This window comes from Taudactylus pleione, unplaced genomic scaffold (genome assembly GCF_031769625.1).
Source record: "Taudactylus pleione unplaced genomic scaffold, aTauple2 ptg000314l, whole genome shotgun sequence".
Taxonomy (NCBI): Eukaryota; Metazoa; Chordata; class Amphibia; order Anura; family Myobatrachidae; genus Taudactylus; species Taudactylus pleione.
The window spans coordinates 5,854,247-5,877,648 of NW_028284715.1; the positions used below are offsets into that span (position 1 = coordinate 5,854,247).

At 48.0% G+C, this 23,402-nt stretch overlaps 1 protein-coding gene across 1 annotated transcript in view; it reads left to right on the forward strand.

Moving 5' to 3' along the window:
• The first annotated feature begins 10,521 nt into the window (after positions 1-10,521).
• The window catches only part of DPYS (dihydropyrimidinase), a 74,199-nt gene continuing 61,318 nt past the window's right edge, over positions 10,522-23,402 (forward strand). Inside the window, exon 1 of the mRNA XM_088442589.1 lies at positions 10,522-10,779. Coding sequence (XP_088298715.1) covers positions 10,522-10,779 — 258 coding nt within the window. The remainder of the gene's footprint in view (positions 10,780-23,402) is intronic.

Genomic DNA, 23,402 nt, shown 5'->3' on the forward strand with positions numbered 1-23,402 from the left:
CGACAACCTCAGGGAAGAAGGTGCCGAGCAGCGGGGGAGGGGCCTCCTGCACTCTACAGGGAAAGCACCCTCCCTGGCAGGCGTTTAACCCCAGGGATGCTGGAGCGTGCCCGGAATGCTCCAGACCCCTATTTCTGGTGGTCCAGTGGTAGCGCAGGTTTTAGAGCCTGGCTCCACTTATGCTGCCGTCGCCAGGGAGCCCCCAGCCCTGGGGACCATGTACTGTGATTCAGCGGGCACCTACCGCAGACGCCCGCTGACCTACCTTGATGCCCTCCGTGAGTCCGGCCACAGTCCCAGAGCCCCCGGGGGTTCTTCTAGCTGGTACCCCCAAGAGCCTGCAGAGTTCCCCAGATCCGTACCGGTGGTCGGCGCCGGAGGGGGTGTTGGAGCGGTAGCACGGACGTCCGCTGGACTGTCCATGCTACAGCTCTTGAAGATCTTCAGAGGTGAAAAACACAGCCTCCTGTGCGATGACCCAGCTCCGGCCGGACACCTACTGAAAACTGAGGTGCCTGGGGGTGGGGTATAGGAGAGGGGGCTGGTGCATCCTGGGATGAAGAATTTAACTATGTGGTGCCCATGGAAGAAGCCCATACCTATACCCCAAGGTATCCCTGTGGATCCCTAAGGACCCTGGAGTAGAAATAATAATAATGCTTATAGGAGAAAGGCAAGCCTCACACGAGTCAGGACAGGCAGCAGATGTCTGCCATGGTCCAGCAATGACCTCCCAGCTACCACTGAGGTGGGATTTTCTATTAAAGGTAGCGCGCTGTCCAGCCGCTACACTATGGGCCTGATTCTGGGTCAGATGCAAGTCCAAATGCAGAAGGATCTTGCATAAATCTACAAATTGTGCATGCACCGTAGAAAGCAATCGCAGACCACCAACACGCTGCACCATGCATCCGCACTGGCACGGATAATGAAAAAGCAGACCGGCCAATCCATTCATTCCATTGACGGGTCAGTCTTGCCGCGTGATGTGCATTTGCCGTGCGGATACACGGAACAAATGTTTCATGTCAGTGGGAGTCTCGTAGCGGACGTTTAGCCCGACTTCCATGGGCGCCTGTTTCTAATGAATCTCCTGCCTCCAGCATGGGGTGCGTGTAAGGTCCAATACTAATGATGACAGCTGCAGATGGAACAACAGTGGTCAGATTGACGCACGGACACCCACATAGATGGGATGATATTTGCATTAGTATATCCTAGTAAGCAAGCTGCTATGGGGCAGAAAAAACAGTCTGCAGGTGCGTCCAAGTCAGTGTCAGGCCTATAGCCTGCAGGGTTGTGGGCAGCCACCCCTAACCACTGTAAATGTTTAGGGACCCACAAGCATAGTCGCATCTATAACAGATACAGGGTGGGCGGTGCGCATGGGTCCGGGTTGGGGAGGCTCACATCCTGCACCCATATAGTATACTTACTTGCCCATTAACTCCGCAGAAATCATCAGGGTAATGTTACAGGCTCCATGTTCCTGGAGATTGGCACATGTGCAGTAGACTCTGGTACAGTTTCCGGCGAGAGAGAACAGAGGCTGAACTCGGGGCCCCTCCTCCCCTAATCTGCCTCTGCTCATATGGGCCACCACTGCGGGCAGCTACGAGGGGGAGGGGGGATGGGTGCCGGACGGTTTCGGGAGACTGGTCTACTTTTCTGGGATGGTGAGTTTAATGATCATTCCCTAGCAGCAGCCTTTGGAGCAGCCTTAATTTTATTATTTAAACGGAACTACCCAAGGCAGTTTTGGTAAGAGCTGCAGCCCCCACCCTGCAACCACCACTGGTCGTGTCTAAAATCATAGTGTAAAAATAAAGCTGTCCACCATTGCTGGGTAACATGCCAAAGCAGCCATTATTTACCCTGCATGCAAAAAGAGACAAAAAAGAAATATTGGTACACCTTACATTGCCACATATTTTACACCAAACGAAATTAGGTCTAAAAAGTGTCAATACTCAGCAGGGTAATTAGCAAATTCTAATGGTCAATTGTGGGCAAATATAACTCTAAGCTGCCACTTAATCGAGATAAAAAGAAGGGAAACAGGTCTGCAGCCCAGAAACATATATTGCCCAGGTCAGTGGACAGTTACTTATATACTTTTTAGAACAGAATCAGCTCCTTTACCTGCACAGCATAATGGTGCCATGGTGGTCTGATAATGATTGCCATCAGCAGGGACTGGGCATCTTACTATAAGATACAGTAGGAGGAGGAATGGGTAGAGATAACCTGTGACAGTCTGCTAAATATCTGAAGCTTGGGTGAAGGTACATCTTTCAGCAGGGCAATGATCCCTAGCACAAGGCCAAACTAACATTACAGAGACTCAATAACAGAAATGTGAGTATCCTAAAATGTCCCAGCAAAAGCTTTGATCTCAGTTCTTTTGATAAATCACAATTTGAATATTTGGGAGCAATAACCTAAACACCCTGGAGCAAATCTGCCTGATAAAATGGAACAAAGTTACTTCCGACAGTGGGCAGGCCAGGTACATACTTACCGAAAATATTGACACAGGATGAAGTCTTTTGAAGGATGGCCTGTTGTCAAGAAGGACAAGAAGCCTCTTCTCTCCAGGAAAAACATCAGGGACAGACTTATTTACTTTGGGGCATCTGGAAAAACGCTTGTCCGGAGAAGGAAAAGTGAACGCTACCATCAGTCCTGTGTCATGCCAACAGTAAAGCATCCTGAGACCATTCATGTGTGGGGTTGCTTCTCAGCCAAGGGAGTGGGATAACTCACAATTTTGCCTAAGAACACAGCCATGAATAAAGAGTGGTACCAAAACATTCTCCAAGAGCAACTTCTCCCAACCATCCAAGAACAGTTTGGTGACGAACAATGCCTTTTCCAGCATGATGGAGCACCTTGCCATAAGGCAAAAGTGATAACTAAGTGGCTCGGGGAACAAAACATCGAAATTTTGGGTCCATGGCCAGGAAACTCCCCAGACCTTAATCCCATTGAGAACTTGTGGTCAATCCTCAAGAGGCGGGTGGACAAACAAAAACCCACAGATTCTGACAAATTCCAAGCATTGATTAAGCAAGAATGGGCGGCCATCAGTCAGTATGTGGCCCAGAAGTTGACTGACAGCATGCCAGGGTGAATTGCAGAGGTCTTGAAAAAGAAGGGTCAACACTACAAATATTGACTCTTTGCATAAACTAAATGTCATTGTCAATAAAAGCCTTTGACACTTATGAAATGCTTGTAATTTTACGTCTATATATCATAGTAACATCTGACAAAAGGTCTAAACCACTGAAGCAGCAAACTTTGTGAAACCAATACGTGTGTCATTCTCAAAACTTTTGGCCATGGCTGTATGGTGTATTTATTACCAGTGACTATGTTTTACATTGATTTATGGAGGTCTGCATGTGTTTATAGCTTCCCATCTAAGCCTTCAATTATCTTATTATACCTCTGAATACGTATCCGCCCAGTGTTGGTGGAACCATCATTTCCCAGTGACGTCCTACTGTTTGTCCCAACAGGAAATCTCGGTCCTACATCCTTATACTGTACAGTGTCAGCTCCTCTCAGCATTAAACAGTACAAACCATTCTCATGACTGCATTAATTATACATAAGAGATTATTTATTATGTATTAGACTATCATGAATTTTCCATTTTTATTTAATGATAAATTTATATGATGTCTTGATTATTTTCCATTAAATTATCCATTATTGAATGTGTTAAATATTTATCATGCTTTTAGAATGTAAGCTCTTACGAGCAGGGCCCTCTACCCTCTTGTGCTTCTCCCTTGTTTAGTTCATCTACTTCTTACTCACCACTAGGGCACCTAACACTTGGTTGTTTATGCTCTGTTGCTTATCTAAATATACGCAATACTTCCAACATCGGCCAACTGAGTGCATATCGGCAATGTGTGCGGTTAGCATGCACCACTGAATCAGGACCTAGTTGGGCACAAATAAAAAATATAATAATTGATTTTATTATTTTCTTTTATTATTATTACATAAATCCATACATAAATCCGCTGTTGCACTATGGTCAGTTAGTCTATTGAGCTCTAGTGAAACGTACGTCAGCCTGAGACTGATCCTCATCATTACCTTGTGCATTATGGTGGTCATTCAGACCCACTCGTGAGCGGCAGTACGCTCGCAAGTGGGTCGATGGTCCCCACTGCGCATGCGCATGACGGAGGGAGCTCCATCGTGCGCATGCGCGAGACCCGACGAGCGAAGGACTTTCCTTCGCTCGGAGTGTCTCATCAAAGGGGGCGTGCTGTCGATGGTGACTGACAGCACGCCCCCTTTGGTGTGCGTGCCAGACGGAGGCGTTCCCAAGGGAACGCCTACCGTCTGAAGCCGGCCCCACTGACATCACTAGTGATGTCAGTGGGAGTGATTTTGGCTCGGATAGAGCCAAAATCACTCCTGGCCTTGCGGTTGAAAAACCCAACCGCAGGCTTTTACTCGCAGTTCCGATGGTCAAGACCATCGCGACCATCATTTTGCACGCTCGTATATGCTGTGGGTGGTGACCCACAGCTATACGAGCGTCCAGGAGGACGCTCCATATTAATGGAGGTGGGCCCTGATTCAGAGCGAGCGCTCTGGTCAGAGCGTCCGGCTCTGAATCAGGGCCTATATTTCTATGTGACTTCCCATGTAATGTGTAATATGTCTGCTTTGTGACACTGTGACAAGGAAATTTTGGTCTGTCTTTTGGGACAATATTACTTCCTATTTGATCCCGCTTAGCGTTCACTCACAATTTTTATGACATGGTTATAAGGTCATCCTGCCATTTTGTCAGTCATTACAGTTTTTGTACTGGGATAGCTGGGAAGATCTCACACTCGCTGGGGATCAGCTCCTGGCTCCACTTTGTGGGGTCAGAGGCAAGCTCTTCCCAGTCACAGAGTGGGTCTATCTTTGTCCTAGGACTGGATGCCAGACACCCGCTGTTGGCATCATCAGAATGGCTTAGTAAACGATGATATGAAACATACCGTAACCAGGTCTGGGGTAACCTTATTATTAGAGATGTGCACTAGCCTCAAATGTTATATTTCTGGTTTTGGCAAAACTACCCTCAAGTGGTTTGATTTGGAATCGGTTTTGGATTTCTTTAAAATTGATCAAAATATCTAAAATCATGTAACTTGTAATCTGTTTATATGCATTTTTTTTTTTTTAAATCAGAGTTCTGACCTCACAGCAGACCACAGCCAGGAGTCGGTTCTACTCGGATCCCCAATAGAGATCCGAGTCAGGACTTGATTCGACTCGGAACCCCAAAGTTCAGGTGCGTTCAGTTTTCAGGAAAACAGAACTGCACATCTCAAATTATTAATATATACAGTATATTTATGGCTGAATTATATTATTTACAGTGCACCCGGAAAGTAGTCACAGTGCTTCACATTTTCCACATTTTGTTATGTTACAGCCTTATTCCAAAATGAAATAAATTAATTTTTGTCCTCACAATACCCTATAATGACAACGTGTAAAAAGTATTTTTGAGATTTTTGCAAATTTAATAAAAATAAAAAAAAACAATTAAGAAATCACATGTACATAAGTATTCACAGCCTTTGCTCAATACTTTGTTGATGCACCTTTGGCAGCAATTACAGCCTGAAGTCTTTTTGAATATGATGCTACAAGCTTGGCACACCTATCTTTGGGCATAGAGTTGTCCTGAAGCCACTCCTTTGATATCTTGGCTGTGTGCTTACGGTCGTTGTCCTACTCAAAGATGAACCGTCGCCCCAGTCTGAGGTCAAGAGTGCTCTGGAGCAGGTTTTCATCCAGGATGTCTCAGTACATTGCTGCATTCATATTTCCCTCTATCCTGACTAGTCTCCCAGTTCCTGCCGCTGATGCTGCCACCACCATGCTTCACTGTAGGGAAGGTATTGGCATTGTGATGAGCGGTGCCTGGTTTCCTCCAAACATAATGCCTGGCATTCACGCAAAGAGTTCAATCTTTGTCTCATCAGACCAGAGAATTTTGTTTCTCATGGTCTGAGAGTCCTTCAGGTGCAGTTTGGCAAACTCCAGGTGGGCTGCCATGTGCTTTTTACTAAGGAGTGGCTTCCATCTGGCCACTCTACCATACAGGCTTGACTGGTGGATTGCTGCAGAGATTGTTGTCCTTCTAGAATCTTCTCCTCTCTCCACAGAGGAATGCTGTAGCTCTGACAGAGTGACCACCGGGTTATTGGTCACCTCCCTGACTAGGGCACTTCTCCCCCAATCGCTCAGTTTAGATGGCCGGCCAACTCTAGGAAGAGTGCTGGTGGTTCCAAACTTCTTCCATTTACGAATGATGGAGGCCACTGTGCTCATTGGGGCCTTCAAAAGCAGCAGATATTTTTCTGTACCCTTCCCCCGATTTGTGCCTCGAGACAATCCTGTCTCGGAGGTCTACAGACAATTCCTTGGACTTCATGCTTGGTTTATGCTCTGACATGCACTGTCAAGTATGGGACCTTCTATAGACAGATGTATGCCTTTCAATATCATGTCCAATCAACTGAATTTACCACAGGTGTACTCCAATTAAGCTGTAGAAAGAAACATCTCAAGGATGATCAGTGGAAACAGGATGCACCTGAGCTCAATTTAAGCTTCATGGCAAAGGCTTTGAATACTAATGTACATGTGATTTCTTATTTTATTTTATTATTTTTATTAAATTAGCAAAAAACTCAAAAATAACTTTTTACACATTGTCATTATGGGGTATTGTGTGTAGAAAATTAAGGACAAAAATTAATTTATTCCATTTTGGAATAAGGCTGTAACATAACATGCCAAATTTCTGGATCAGAGAAACATGTAAATCACAAAACAGATGCATTAATAAAATTACCCATGGTCTGTAATCCGCTCGTCAAATAGCTCCTGGCAAAGCTGCGTAATGCCCTACAACCAAAATATTGTATTTACAAAATTTGCGACACTCACCTATGTAGCCTGATCCTACCCTATGACATCCCATAGTGAGCGAGAAAAATCAGCAAATTTACTTCTGCGTATGCATATTCGCTGTAACGCAAAGCGCACAGAAAAAAGCTAAATTCACACCATGTACAGTATCCTTGGGCCCCAACCTCCATAACCTACGTCATCAGCCTCCCTGAATTATCGCCTGACCCCTGCTTAACCATTGCGCAACCCTAATGTCAATCTTATGCGGGCACGCCAGGTAAACGGAAAATGAGAGACAAAACTGGAGTCATAGCAAAAGTTGTGACACAATCATGCTCACCAGGACCCGGTGGTCCCAGAAACTTCCTCTACCATGGTTTCACGCGGAGTAAGCATTGGCTCGACCGCCGGAGCCACCTCAACGCGCACAGGACCATCATCATCAGCTGCACGAGCCACCGAATCTTCTCCCAAAACTCCGACCGCAACCATGTCAACCTGCAACACCCCCAGTTGGCACGAGAACCGCATCTTCAGCAACTTCACGCCGAGGAGCCACTGGATCGAAACCCGGAGCCATCTCGACGAGCACTGGAACAGTAGCTGCACGAACTACTGCATCACCTTGAGGAACCCGCGGAGCCAGGCAAACCTGTAACTAAAGGAGAGAGGTGAGCAGGAGAAGGGTGTGCAGGTGCAGGCACAAGGGGGGGGGACAGGGGTGCATACAGGGAGGGCGCATGGGAGCAACGACGGTGGGAGGATGATGCATAGAGAGGAAGATGGGTACAGGAAGCTGAGCCATAGAAAAGGGGCAGGACGCAATAAGAGAAAAATATTAATTAGGGGCAGGATTGAAGGTGCCAGGAAAGATAGCCAGGGGAAGGAGGGGCAGCAGATAATGGGGGGAGGGTTGTAAAAGAAGTGAATACAATAAACCTGAGCCCGGGGTTGAATGAGGGGGCTGTAGAAAGATGAAAGGAGGTGTGGGGGGGGGGGGGGAGAGCGGAATTATAGTGAAGGTAGAAGGGGATGAGAAAAGAACAAAAAAGGAACAGGGGCCGTGCTGAGAGCTAAGAAAAAGCTAAGGCTGAATACTGGGGCTCAGGTCCCACTACAAAGGTGTAAATGGCCGCCGAGCCTGCCAGACAAGCAGGGCTGATGTCTAGCTGCTAGGAGGAAGCAAGGGCGCGGGGGGTTGACAGGAGGGCGAGGTGGAGAGCACCGCACTCGTGGCGGGGCAGGCCAGAAACCGGCGGGAGGAGCGGGAGCGCTCACCCCCGCCAGAGGAGGAGATGAAGAGGGGCTGGAGGGGGGACAAAGGAGCGCCAGCGGGAGGCGTGAAAGCGGGAGATACTGCTGGCGCGAAGAGGCGCTCGTGCTGCCGGGGACTGAGCAGGGGACCTGAAGCCACAGGGGAGACCCAGTGAGTGGAGCTGAGGGGGGGTACCCCATGCAGGAAGACATCAGCCCGGATGCAGAGGGGGGGGGGGGCAGTACGGCATGTACAGGGTATATATGGAAAGGAGGCAGAGGGGGGGGGCAGAACGGCATGTACAGGGTATATATGGAAAGGAGGCAGAGGGGGGGCAGAATGGCATGTTCAGGGTATATATGGAAAGGAGGCAGAGGGGGGGGCAGAACGGCATGTACAGGGTATATATGGAAAGGAGGCAGAGGGGGGGCAGAATGGCATGTTCAGGGTATATATGGAAAGGAGGCAGAGGGGGGGCAGAACGGCATGTACAGGGTATATATGGAAAGGAGGCAGAGGGGGGGCAGAACGGCATGTACAGGGTATATATGGAAAGGAGGCAGAGGGGGGGCAGAACGGCATGTACAGGGTATATATGGAAAGGAGGCAGAGGGGGGGCAGAATGGCATGTACAGGGTATATACAGTGGTGGCCAAAATTGCGGACACTTTTTGAAATTTTAATGTTTTTCAACTTCGAATGCTTATAAAAACTGTTACACTTCATGCAGTGCAATGATTCATATATCAAATGAAAGGAAATGTAATGCTGAATTCAACACAATACACAGAGGTCAAATATTTGCATTACAAGGGAAGTTATGCAGTGAAAACAACACTTGGGGTGAAAATCCCTGTGTACTTATGATGTTACTGTCCTATCAGTATTTCGTTGGGTATCCTTTATTTTTCAAGACAGCAGCACAGAGATGTCATTGAGCCAACCAATGTTTGGAGCTCTTCCTTCTATATTATGTGGTGCCATGATACAATTATAGCCTCAATTAATTGTCTTTTATTGGATGGAAGCCTCAGATGTACCAGTTTTTTCAAACGGAACCACAAATGTTCTATGGGGTTCAGGTCTGGGCTGTTTCCTGGCCATTCCAGCATCTGTATGTCTTTCTCCGTGAACCACTGTTTGCATATCCGTGCAGTGTAACAGGGAATGGAATCCTGATGGGAAAAAAATGGGGCATTATCTGGAAAAAGATCCCTGATAGAAGGTAGAAGTTTTGGTTGTAGGATGGTGTCAATGTACTTTCTGCTGTTCAGTGTGCTATCTATTATTTATTTTTTAAGCTGTGGGTGGTCACCCACAGCTATGCGACCGGCCAGGAGGGCGCTCCAATAATAGGTAGGATGGTCCTGATTCAGAGCGAGCGCTCTTGTCAGAGCGTCCAGCTCTGAATCAGGCCCACTGTGCTGTGTTTGAAAACTGATAGGAGCTGAGAAGTTGATACTTTGGGGTCTATTGATGTAGAACATGAAGTGGCAATTCATATAGACTTAATTGTCCAGCGCCTTCGTGCGGGACCCGGCCCCACCGCGATCGCGGGAAGCAGTGAATAGACAGACAAATCGGGCACCCATGCTTCTCACTGCGGATGCACCGGCTTCTGGGAGCAGCAGGTCAGGTCAGACCTGCTGCAAAGGATGCTGGGCAAAAGTGGGCGGAGCCAGTGCCGCGCCCAGAGCAGAGAAGTATTCAACTTCTCTCCTCTGTTTGTTTCTCTGTACAGATTACACCATCCTGAGATATCGAATCTGTACGCAGCAGAGGAACGGAAAGCTGAGCTTTTCCGTTCTTCTATGAATCGCACTCACCATACAAAAGTATGGTGATGCGATTCATACACTAACTGGGGGTACCGCTGGAGAAAAAATACCCTTCTCCACGGTAACCCCATGTATGTATTGACAAAGGCAGTGAAAAGCCCAGTTTTCAGCTAAACAGTGCTGCCGTTAAAAAAAAAAAAAAACTCTTATGTAATATAACAAGAGCTTAGTTGTCCTCAGGAAACTCTTCACTTGGCCGAGTGACATTTCAATCTGAAAATTATTATCATTCCTTCTCTCTGGCTTTGTGGTTGTGGTCATTTCAAAGCCAAAAAGTAGGTGCATCCTCCCACCCCTGCTAATCAATGACAGATCACACCGTATAAAAGTCGCTAAGGCTGTCGATCTGAATGATATTGAATTTGGAGGTCCTTTGGTGAGCATTATTGTAGGAACAGCTTGATAACCTATTTCTTGTTCTATCAATCCTGCAAGAGAAGATTGACGGATATCACACTTTCCAAAATATACTAGAAAATGGCCTCGCACAGTAGAATTCTGATTAAAGGGGGTAAAATCGTTAACGACGACTGTTCCATTTTTGCCGATGTCTTCATTGAAGATGGGCTGATAAAAGACATAGGAACAAACATTCTTCCTGCAAGAGTGGAAGGCTTAAAAATTTTAGACGCTACGGGTAAGCTGGTGATCCCTGGAGGTATCGATACTCACACGCACTTCCAGTTTCCGTTCATGGGAACGCAAACCATCGATGATTTCTATCAAGGAACAAAGGTAAAATATTGTATGCATCTCTTCTCTAATAAATGTATTCCTTGCTATTGTATGGTATCCAAAAAAATCTAGTTGTTCCAATTTATACAGATTTCATTACAAAAATAAAAGTTGGCTGTGTTATTATATTAAATTCCTACATCTTTGCACTACACATTAGGATTCCAAGTCCTGTGCTTACAGTACCAGCATGTGGGCACTGCCTCATTGATACTGCTTCTATATCTAAATTCCGGGTTCCAAACCGGATCAGACCAGGAATTTAGCCGTGCTGACCCAGGAAATTCCCGAGTCGGCGCGGTACACACCGGAGCCGGGTCTGCAGTGACCCGATTCTTCCAGCGTGAAAGTGGATGCTTGGAGATGACATCATCTCCAAGCGCCTCTGAAGCAGCCCGATCAGCCGGCATGTATCGTGCTCCAGGTCGTCGTGCCCCAGATTGCGCAGTTTACACTGCAGGGATTTACGGGTTATTCCCATGTTAAACCCTGCAAGTTACCTGGGTTGGATTGCCAGGTCTCTCGACCCGGAAATCCAACCCTGTCCCCATTTACACCAAGGAGCTACCCGGGTTAACTCTGCAATAACCCAGGTTTTAGCTCTGGTGTAAAAAGGGTATTTTTGTTATACTTTATTGTGAATTCATAAATCTAATGCCACTGGTGGATAATACAATAATTAACCTGGGCTCAATTAGTTAATTGATGTAGCAGGCTTGCTTGATATCATCTAATTAACTGAGGTCAGGTTAATTCATTAAAATATAAATGAAGACTCAGAAACCTGGCAAAGGTCTCCCTTATGAAATGGGTCAAGCTAGCCAGTCTTATACCCCTTTTACACCAGAGCAAAAACCTGGGTTTTTGCTGGGTCTATTTAATGCCTTGCACGTTTGTATTTTTAAATATGACTTGCAATGTGCTTAATTTCCTGTTATATTTACATAGATACATGGAAAATAAATATTTTACATAAGTTGTTTTACATATGCGTAATCGTTACATATCACTACACCAGTCTGTTCCAGCCCTGCCACCTAGTGGTCTGTTTAAGAATAACATCTCACTAGTGTACAGCTGTATTTTATTTTAAAAATAATATTATACTTGTTGAATTTTTTCATTTCTCTTCTCCGGAAAAGCTTGGAGATTTGCAGATGACCACTCTGTGGACAGGCCCAGAATCTTCCCGCCATTAGGCCCCTCCTCGGCAAAATGGCGCATTGTTGGTTCACGTGGGGGGATATGGCCAAAATTATACAATTATTCTAGAATTTCATCATATTGGCCAAACCACTCCCTACTGACCTGAATTCCAGGTATTATCTTCCCATCCTGCCAGGTTCACTAGAAAGTGGACGGGATGTGGGAGGCCTACCCACTCTTCCAGGAGTCAGGGGGACTAACTGAAGAATCAGGAAGTGTGAAGTATTACTGTACGTCCCCTCTCCATCACAGATAGCTGAAGCAGCTCCTCTCAAGGACATATCTACAATGGGTGCAGGCCGTGGCATAAGTTCATCCCAGATGCCCAGAGGCAAGCTATAATTTGGTGCCCCCCCCCTAAAAAAAGGGAAAATAAATATGGTGCATATCCATCTACCTCTTACAGCATACCCCCCCTCTTTTTTCCGGGTATATACAGCTATGCATTAGTCACAGATAAGATAGTGACCTGTATGGTGTAATTAGCATGAGGCTCAGAGTCCTCCTGATGGAGGCAAAAGCCATCTAACGTGAGGTGGGGAACCCTCCTAATACCCTGATGGATGGGAAAACCAACTGAAGTGGGTACTTTGAGGACTGAGGGCCTGATTCAGAGCCGGACGCTCTGACCAGAGCGCTCGCTCTGAATCAGGGCCCTCCTACCTAAAAATGGAGCGGCCTCTTGGACGCTCGCATAGCTGTGGGTTACCACCCACAGCTTATGCGAGCGTCCATGATGATGGTCGCGATGGTCAAGACCATCGGGCTTGCGACGAGACCCAGCGGTAGGGTCTAGTGGCCGCAAGCCCTGAAGTGATTTTGGCTCTATCAGAGCCAAAATCACTCCCACTGACATCACTACTGATGTCAGTGGGGCCGGCCCCAGACGGTAGGTGTTCCCATGGGAACGCCTCTGTCTGGCAGGCACGCCCCCGGCACGCCCACCAAAGGGGGCGTGCTGTCAATCAACATCGACAGCACTCCCCCTTTGGTGCGAGACCCGGAGCGACAGCTTGGCTGTCGCTATGCGTGTCTCGCGCATGCGCACGATGGAGCTCCCTCCGTTGTGCGCATGCGCATTAGGGCACCATCGACCTGCTTGCGAGCGTTCTGCGCTCGCGAGCGGGTCTGAATTAGGCCCTGAGTTTGAGTCAAGATACTGTAAGACTGTTACTGTGGTGGAACTACAAATCACAAAATGCCCAGTCTCCTGTCAACTGCTTCACATGCCGGGAAGTTGCTCCACCAAAGATCTGCCCCCAGACTCAGTCGCTGGTGCCCCAGGCCCCCGCCTCCCATGCGCTCTTACCCGCAGCTCAGTCTGGAGCATTTTGTTGACATCCAGCTCCTGGAAGATCTTGCTCGGGCCCACTGCACAGGTCTGCGGCTAGAGCCGCCACCAGGGAGGAGTGGGACGGGGAGTTGTGGGTGAGGGGGGGTGCCAGAGTCACACTGGCATGAGGAGCAGTGACATCAATGAGCGGGGACAGGCTATAGATAGTCGGAAGCGGCATCTGATGGTCTGACACTGAGCTCTCCACTAGCATATGGTTATGGTGGCTTCTCAGGTGCAGGAAGAGGTGCCATGTATTGGGCGGCCGTGACGGTACACTCCGCATATATAGTTACAGCCCTAAGAGGGGTGAATATATTGTGGGCAATGGAGGTGCCCCTTCTGTGCTGGCACCTGGCTGCAGGCGCTTCCATTGTCTCCCATAGTAATGCCCTTTGGTGCAGGGTGTACACGCCGCACACCCTGCACCCATATAGTGCTATACTTACCTATCCATATTCTCCAGAGTGGTGCCCTGCAGCACCGGACCGGCACTGCAGAGCAACAAAAATTCACAGGGAAAATCATTTTCGCAGTGACTCGCACATGCGCAAAATGGTGTCCCCAGGAAAAAGGCGCAGGTGCCATTTTTCCGGAGACCACCGCATGCATCAAACCTGCATCTACTGCTCTACCAGAGAGGAGGGAGCCCAAACGGAGGCCTCACATGGGCCCCCTCCTCTCTTAAAACGACCCTGGCTCCTCTAATACCTTTAGGGAAGTGCCCTTATTTTACCTCATACAGATTAAAATAATCTGCAGGCATTTCTGTCAATGCAACATTACTGCCCATGGTCCTGTATATGACATATTAACCATCCCACAGTAGCTGTCACTCAGTCACTGCCTGCTAAATTAGAAAAATAACTCCCTCAAAGGGATATAGGGGTATATTCTAAAGTTTAGGTTTTCAGAAGTGGAGTTGTTGCCTATAGCAACCAATCAGATTCTAGCTATTATCTTCTAGAAGGTGCTAGATAACGGATAAGTAGAATCTAATTGGTTGCTATGGGCAACAACCCCACTTTTAAAAACCTGAACTTAGTAAATATAACCCTAAACTTTTTTTTAGGGAGTGGTGTTTTAGTATGACCTGCTCCAACCCGCAATTTGATTGTTGGATAGTTCTAGCCTTTCACCAGTCACAGTGGGGAGACATTCTATTGCTCTGATTGATGAATTGTCGGCGCAAACCATTAATTAGCATGCTGCTCAGTATGGCAATGCATGTTTGTGCGTGGTGGCAGAGAAGCACAGGATTTGAAGGGATGGCCATTGAGTGGTGCCATCGGTACTAACTATATTGGGCCAGTTAGGAAAGGCGAACGGGCTAAGCAAGCTCTTTGGGGGGTAGAGCTAAAATGGCTGCATTGAACAGTCCAGGTTTTAAGGATAGCGATAGTTGAGCACAGGTGACTTATACCCCTTTTACACCAGAGCAAAAACCTGGGTTTTTGCTGGGTCTACCCAGGTCGCAGCTCAGTGTAAAAGGGTCCCTGAAAAATAACCCAGGTCAAGTGACCCAGCAATCCAACCCAGGTAGCTACCAGGGTCGGACCCAGGATGGAACCGGGTAATGGTGCAGTGTAAACGGTGCAACCCGGGTTATCTGACCTGGGTCATCTGACCTGGGTCATGCCTAAAATGAGCTAATTGGTGGTTGTGGGGCATTCACCTCCCACTTTTTATGATCTCACAGGTTTAGCAGGGCAGACCTGAGTTCAGTGTGAACAGGGCTGACCTGGGAGTAACCCAGATCAAAGGTGCAGTGTAAATGGGTCTGACATGGGTCTGACCAAAGTTGGAACTATGGGCCTGATTCAGACCCACTCGCGAGCGGCTGTCCACTCGCAAGTGGGTCGATGTTCTGCACTGAGCATGCGCACGACGGAGGGAGCTCCGTCGTGCGCATACGCCAGACGCGACGAGTGAAGGATTTTCCTTCGCTCGTAGTGTCTCTTCAAAGGGGGCGTGCTGTCGATGTTGACTGACAGCACGCCCCCTTTGGTGGGCGTGCCGGGGGCGTGCCTCCCTGACGGGGGCGTTCCCACGGGAACGCCTCCCGTCAGAAGCCGGCCCACTGACATCACTAGTGATGTCAGTCGGAGCCAAAATCACTCCGAGCCTTGTGGTTGAAAAACTCAACCACAGGCTTTTGTACGCAGTTTCGATGGTCGCGATGGTCAAGACCATCGCGGCCATCAAACTGCACGCTCGTATAGCCTGTGGGTGGTGACCCACAGCTATACGAGCGTACAGGAGGACGCTCCATTTTCATGGAGGGCGGCCCTCATTCAGAGCGTGCGCTCTGCTCAGAGCGTACGGCTCTGAATGAGGGCCTATGTCCAAAAACCCAGGTCGGACCTGGGTTTTTGGTGGAAAAGAGGTATTAATTAGTACCTTGGTTATTTTGGTTTAACCATCTGTGCTTAAGCATGGATATCACTAAAACCAGGACTGTTAGTGTGCCTTGAGGACCGAGATTGGGAAACACTGGTCTATGGCAAAAACCATCAACCATTGGTGGCAAACTGTGAAAGGTTGCCAACCATCGATGGTCAATGGACATACTTAAAGAGCAAGCATAGGCTTAATACATAATCAGAGCATCCTGCCAGGACCCTCTATCTGCTTCCTGGAATAAGTTCAGAATGTCGATATTCATAAGAAATACAGGATGTCAACATCTAATTATTTACCAATTTTAGGGTAAGGGTTAAGCTGTGATTAGGGTTAGTGTTAGGGATACTTACCTACAATGGTCTACATGCTGACTGTCGACATCTGAGCGCTCACAAGCGGGTCGATGTTGGCCCAGTGCGCATGTGCACGACGGAGGCGGCTTTGTCGTGCGCTTGAGTGAGACCCGGACAGCGACGGGCAAGCCGTCGCTCCGGGTCTCGCTACAAAGGGGGCGTGCTGTCGATGTTGAGTGACAGCATGCCCCCTTTGGTGGGCGGGCTGGGGGCGTGGCTGCCCAGACGGAGGCATTCTCATGGGAACGCCTACCATCTAGGGCCGGCCCCACTGACATCACAAGTGCTCTGTAAGAGGAAGAAGTCCACTGGGACTTGCGGCAACGAGACCCTACCACAAGGGTCTCGTCGCAAGTCCGATGGTCGCGGTGGTCTTGACCATCGTGACCATCATCTTGGCCGCTCGCACTAGCTGTGGGTGGTCACCCACAGCTATGCGAGCGGCCAGGAGGCCGCTCTAAAAATTTCAATAGGCGGGCACTGATTCAGAGCGAGTGCTCTGAAAGAGCGTCTGGCTCTGAATCAGGCCCTGAATGCCCAGCAGCCGTGTGCATGCTTGAACGCAGGTCATCCGGGCCTCCGATGATGTATGGGCCCCTAAAGATATTAGAATGGGGGTAGCGTAAACTATGCCATTTACATTTCCTTCATTATAATGAATTCTAAGTATTAATGATAGCATGATAGCTTCCGTACAACTGAAAAGAACCAAACAAGCCTTTAGGAATAAAAACCACTTTCCGCATCATTTTATTTTGTATATGAATAATGCAGAGAGGTAATTCAGCTGCAGCTGTTTATCTATTCACTGCATAAGGAACATGATCTTGTAAGTAAATAGCACAACAGTGCTGTACAAATTATTACATTTCAGATTTTGCAACATCTGAATTTGTTTTTATGGTATTCTCCGCCTGCAAAACATTATGGTTCTTTAACTGTACTGTGCATGTAAGTGTTGTTACATTTAGTGCATATACTATACAGCAATAGTCAGCTTTTCCCATTCACCTAGAACCTAACGTGCAGTCTGTTGTATCTGCATACAGATCTTTGTAATTAGGATTATTTTTAGTCATGAAAGAACAATTATGGATTGCTTTTTGCTGTAGTGTTCTACCTTCAAACGGGGATCAGTATGCAATACCGCCGGCCGCATGGTTCAAATCCCGACAGCGGAAGCCCGGCAGGTTTTAAAATCCCAAATCTAATAAGGTAAGTAAAACTAACCCTATTCTACCCCCTAACCCTAACACTCCTTTAGTGTTGCCTAACCGTAACCTCCCCCCTACTGCCTAACCCTAACCCCCTCCCCAAATGCCTAAACCTGATCCCCCTTCCCCGCAGCCCAAACCTAAGTCTCCCGGAGGGGGGCGGCCTAACCCTGACCTCCCCACGGGGGTGCCTAACCCCCCCTTCCCCTAGCCTAACCCTAACCCTCCTGGGGGGCTGCCTAACCCCCCCCCCCCCGCGCGCGCGGCTATCCGCGCCCGGCTTACCTTCGATCAGTATGCCGGGTGTCGGGCTCCCGGCGTAGGTCAGACAGACGTCGGGATTTCGATGCATTCTTTCTTTAATCCCCTGAAGAAGGAATGCGGAACAGCTGTCGGGGCTGACCAGGTTATGAGCGTTGCTCCCTGGTTACTATGGGCCTGATTCAGAGCCACCTGTAAGCGGCAGCTCGTTCGCTCCGAGCGATGTTTGGCCAACTGCACATGCGTACGGCTCGTTATACGCATGCGCGAACCAGTCAGTGCGGTCGAAATTCATGTGCTCGCAAAATAGCGAATGCCTGACAATTTGAGTGACAGAATGAGGCGTATGTGGGTGGTAACAGGGGAAGGTGCTTGAAAACGGGGAGTGGAAATCAGAACTCAGGCGTGCTTAAAGGTCAAAACGGGATTTTTATGGGTGTGCATAATTAATACAGCAGCGTCATTGACTACGTCACTGAGTTTTTTTTAAGCCAGAACCGCTCGCAAAATTGTGGTAGCAAAAACCGACCACAAGAATAGCGAGCAGCTCATACCCTGTTCGATGTACTCGATTAATCTAATAAATAGCGGACATGACGTAGGATGCGAGCGGCCAGGGGGCGTAGTTTCCCAAAAAATGACCGCAAGTTTTGTACGCTCGTTCAGACCTAGAGGCGTCAACAGGCCGCAAACAGCGAACGGTTCATTTGAATAGCCACCCCTATTTTCAGGACGAGCGAGCGCTAATTGCGTCCGGCTCTGAATCAGGCCCTATGTCTGTACAACTATGCATCTTACTGCTAAGTACCCTCCTACCTTTATGGTTTGAAAGCTTGTTTTGAACCCTGCAATTTGGATATTAAATTGTGATGATTGAATACAGTGTGCTGGTCTGACCCCATGCTTTTTGATGGGACCTCTTTTGTGTATATATATTAGGGATGTGCAGGCTCGGATAGGTTCGAGTTTGCACGTGGAGTTCGGATTTTTCCCTCCAAAAAAACGGAACTCAGAACGAGGCAAAACGTCATCTTACATGGACGAACATCATCATTCCTGGACAAAAGACAAGGAATGATGATGTTCGTCCATGTAAGATGACGTTTTGCCTCGTTCTGAGTTCCGTTTTTTTGGAGGGAAAAATCCGAACTCCACGTGCAAACTCGAACCTATCCGAGCCTGCACATCCCTAATATATATATATATATATATATTAGGGGTGAGCGGGTTCGGATTTCTGAAATCCGAACCCCCCCAAGCCCCCCCGATCCGAGTCCGATCCGAGTCAGGCTCGACTTTTCCCGCCTGACTCGGATCTGAAATCGAGGCAAAACGTCATCTTCCCGCCTTCCGAGTCTCGCGGGTTTTGGATCCTATATAAGGTACACACGTCGGCGCCATTTTCTCACTCGGCTGTGGACAGTGAAGAGGGAGGGTGGGAGTTAGGGCTGTGTAGTGTAGTGTAGTGTAGTGCTGCTGTTGTCCACTACTTCAAAGTCCATAGGGGCTGGCTGTGTTGTGCTGTGCTGCTGTTGTTAATAGGGGCTGTGTCCACTACTTCAAAGTCCATAGGGGCTGGCTGGACTGTGTTGTGCAGTCAGTTCTCCATAGGGGCTGTGTCCACTCCAAAGTCCTGTGCAGTGTCCCAGTCCTAAAGGAGTGCTGTAGTGTTGTCCAGGGGGTGCTCTGTCCATCAGGGGTGCTCCCCCCAAGTGCTAAAAAAATAATATATTTTCTGTGTTTGTGAATTGTGTGCGCAGTAGCCGCACGTGCATCAACAAAGTAGTGCCAAGCGTGCGCCTGTGTCATAAGTAAAGGGCCGGCTGGCTTGACCGTTAAGGGTGCTGTAACCCCCGAAAGTACACTCCAGTCCAAACCAAAAAAAAAATTATTTTCTGTGTTTGTGAATTGTGTGCGCAGTAGCCGCACGTGCATCAACAAAGTAGTGCCAAGCGTGCGCCTGTGTCATAAGTAAAGGGCCGGCTGGCTTGACCGTTAAGGGTGCTGTAACCCCCGAAAGTACACTCCAGTCCAAACCAAAAAAAAAATTATTTTCTGTGTTTGTGAATTGTGTGCGCAGTAGCCGCACGTGCATCAACAAAGTAGTGCCAAGCGTGCGCCTGTGTCATAAGTAAAGGGCCGGCTGGCTTGACCGTTAAGGGTGCTGTAACCCCCGAAAGTACACTCCAGTCCAAACCAAAAAAAAAATTATTTTCTGTGTTTGTGAATTGTGTGCGCAGTAGCCGCACGTGCATCAACAAAGTAGTGCCAAGCGTGCGCCTGTGTCATAAGTAAAGGGCCGGCTGGCTTGACCGTTAAGGGTGCTGTAACCCCCGAAAGTACACTCCAGTCCAAACCAAAAAAAAAATTATTTTCTGTGTTTGTGAATTGTGTGCGCAGTAGCCGCACGTGCATCAACAAAGTAGTGCCAAGCGTGCGCCTGTGTCATAAGTAAAGGGCCGGCTGGCTTGACCGTTAAGGGTGCTGTAACCCCCGAAAGTACACTCCAGTCCAAACCAAAAAAAATATTATTTTCTGTGTTTGTGAATTGTGTGCGCAGTAGTCGCACGTGCATCAACAAAGTAGTGCCAAGCGTGCGCCTGTGTCATAAGTAAAGGGCCGGCTGGCTTGACCGTTAAAGGGTGCTGTAACCCCCAAAGTACACTCCAGTCCAAACCAAAAAAAAAATTATTTTCTGTGTTTGTGAATTGTGTGCGCAGTAGCCGCACGTGCATCAACAAAGTAGTGCCAAGCGTGCGCCTGTGTCATAAGTAAAGGGCCGGCTGGCTTGACCGTTAAGGGTGCTGTAACCCCCGAAAGTACACTCCAGTCCAAACCAAAAAAAAAATTATTTTCTGTGTTTGTGAATTGTGTGCGCAGTAGCCGCACGTGCATCAACAAAGTAGTGCCAAGCGTGCGCCTGTGTCATAAGTAAAGGGCCGGCTGGCTTGACCGTTAAGGGTGCTGTAACCCCCGAAAGTACACTCCAGTCCAAACCAAAAAAAAAATTATTTTCTGTGTTTGTGAATTGTGTGCGCAGTAGCCACACGTGCATCAACAAAGTAGTGCCAAGCGTGCGCCTGTGTCATAAGTAAAGGGCCGGCTGGCTTGACCGTTAAAGGGTGCTGTAACCCCCAAAGTACACTCCAGTCCAAACCAAAAAAAAATTATTTTCTGTGTTTGTGAATTGTGTGCGCAGTAGCCGCACGTGCATCAACAAAGTAGTGCCAAGCGTGCGCCTGTGTCATAAGTAAAGGGCCGGCTGGCTTGACCGTTAAGGGTGCTGTAACCCCCGAAAGTACACTCCAGTCCAAACCAAAAAAAAAATTATTTTCTGTGTTTGTGAATTGTGTGCGCAGTAGCCACACGTGCATCAACAAAGTAGTGCCAAGCGTGCGCCTGTGTCATAAGTAAAGGGCCGGCTGGCTTGACCGTTAAGGGTGCTGTAACCCCCGAAAGTACACTCCAGTCCAAACCAAAAAAAAAATTATTTTCTGTGTTTGTGAATTGTGTGCGCAGTAGCCGCACGTGCATCAACAAAGTAGTGCCAAGCGTGCGCCTGTGTCATAAGTAAAGGGCCGGCTGGCTTGACCGTTAAGGGTGCTGTAACCCCCGAAAGTACACTCCAGTCCAAACCAAAAAAAAAATTATTTTCTGTGTTTGTGAATTGTGTGCGCAGTAGCCACACGTGCATCAACAAAGTAGTGCCAAGCGTGCGCCTGTGTCATAAGTAAAGGGCCGGCTGGCTTGACCGTTAAGGGTGCTGTAACCCCCGAAAGTACACTCCAGTCCAAACCAAAAAAAAAATTATTTTCTGTGTTTGTGAATTGTGTGCGCAGTAGCCGCACGTGCATCAACAAAGTAGTGCCAAGCGTGCGCCTGTGTCATAAGTAAAGGGCCGGCTGGCTTGACCGTTAAGGGTGCTGTAACCCCCGAAAGTACACTCCAGTCCAAACCAAAAAAAAAATTATTTTCTGTGTTTGTGAATTGTGTGCGCAGTAGCCACACGTGCATCAACAAAGTAGTGCCAAGCGTGCGCCTGTGTCATAAGTAAAGGGCCGGCTGGCTTGACCGTTAAAGGGTGCTGTAACCCCCGAAAGTACACTCCAGTCCAAACCAAAAAAAAATTATTTTCTGTGTTTGTGAATTGTGTGCGCAGTAGCCGCACGTGCATCAACAAAGTAGTGCCAAGAGTGCGCCTGTGTCATAAGTAAAGGGCCGGCTGGCTTGACCGTTAAAGGGTGCTGTAACCCCCGAAAGTACACTCCAGGCCAAACCAAAAAAAAATTATTTTCTGTGTTTGTGAATTGTGTGCGCAGTAGCCGCACGTGCATCAACAAAGTAGTGCCAAGAGTGCGCCTGTGTCATAAGTAAAGGGCCGGCTGGCTTGACCGTTAAAGGGTGCTGTAACCCACAAAGTACACTCCAGTCCAAACCAAAAAAAAAATTATTTTCTGTGTTTAGCCGCACGTATATATCAAATCGATATAACATAAATGGAGGACCAAACTTTCTCCGATAAAAATAAAATAGAGAAAGATCAAGAACCACTTCCTCCTAGTGCTGAAGCTGCTGCCACTAGTCATGACATAGACGATAACATGCCATCAACGTCGTCTGCCAAGGCCGATGCCCAATGTCATAGTAGAGGGCACATACAATCCCAAATGGCAAAGTTCAGGAAAATGACCTTGAAAAAGACATTTAAATCAGCTGAAGAGAAACGTAAACTTGCCAATATGCCATTTACGACACGGAGTGGCAAGGAACGGCTAAGGTCGATCCCTAGTATGTTCATGACTAGTGGTTCAGCTTCACATGACGATGGAAGCCCTCCTCCCACTAAAAAAATCAAAAGAGTTAAGCTGGCAAAAGCACAGCGAAGAACTGTGCTTTCTAAGAAGATATCACAAATCCCCAAGGAGAGTCCAAGTGTGGTGGTGGTTGCGATGCCTGACCTTCCCAGCACTGGACGGGAAGAGGTGGCTCTTTCCACCATTTGCATGCCCCCTGCAAGTGCTGAAAGGAGCACCCACAGTCCACTTGCTGATATGCAAATTGAAGATGTCACTGTTGAAGTACAACAGGATGAGGATACTGGTGTAGCTGGCGCTGAGGAGGAAGTTGGCGAGGAGGATTCTGATGGTGATGTGGTTTGTTTAAATCAGGCTCCGGGGGAGACAGTTGTTGTCCGTGGGATGAAAAAGCCCATCACGGTCATGCCTGGGCAGAAGACCAAACATTCCACCTCTTTGGTCTGGCAATATTTCTATCCAAATCCGGACAACAACTGTCTTGCCATATGTACCATATGTAAAGGTGAAATAAGTAGGGGTAGGGACGTCAACCACCTAGGAACATCCTCCCTTATACGGCACCTGCAGCGCGTTCATAAAAAGTTACTGTCAAGTTCAGAAACTTTGGCTAAGACCGTAAGCAGTCCAGGGACACCTAAATCCCGTTGTCCTGTTGTATCCAAGCGCCTGCAAACCACACCGTCAACTCCCTCCTCGTCAATTTCCTCCTTAGTCAGGATCGGAAGTAGTCCTGCAGGCCATGTCACTGGCATGACTGACTCTCCTATCCGGGATTCCTCTGGAGGATCCTGCATTGCTACGCCTACTGCTGCCGCTGCTGCTGTTGCTGCTGCTGGGAGTCGTTCATCATCCCAGAGAGGAAGTAGGAACACCACTACTTTTACTAAACAATTGACCCTCCAACAGTCCTTAGCGAGGAGGATGAAGTACGACAGCAGTCATCCTGAAGCAAAACGTATAACTGAGGCCTTGACTGCTATGTTGGTGTTAGACGTGCGTCCGGTATCCGCCATTAGTGCAGTGGGATTTAGACAAT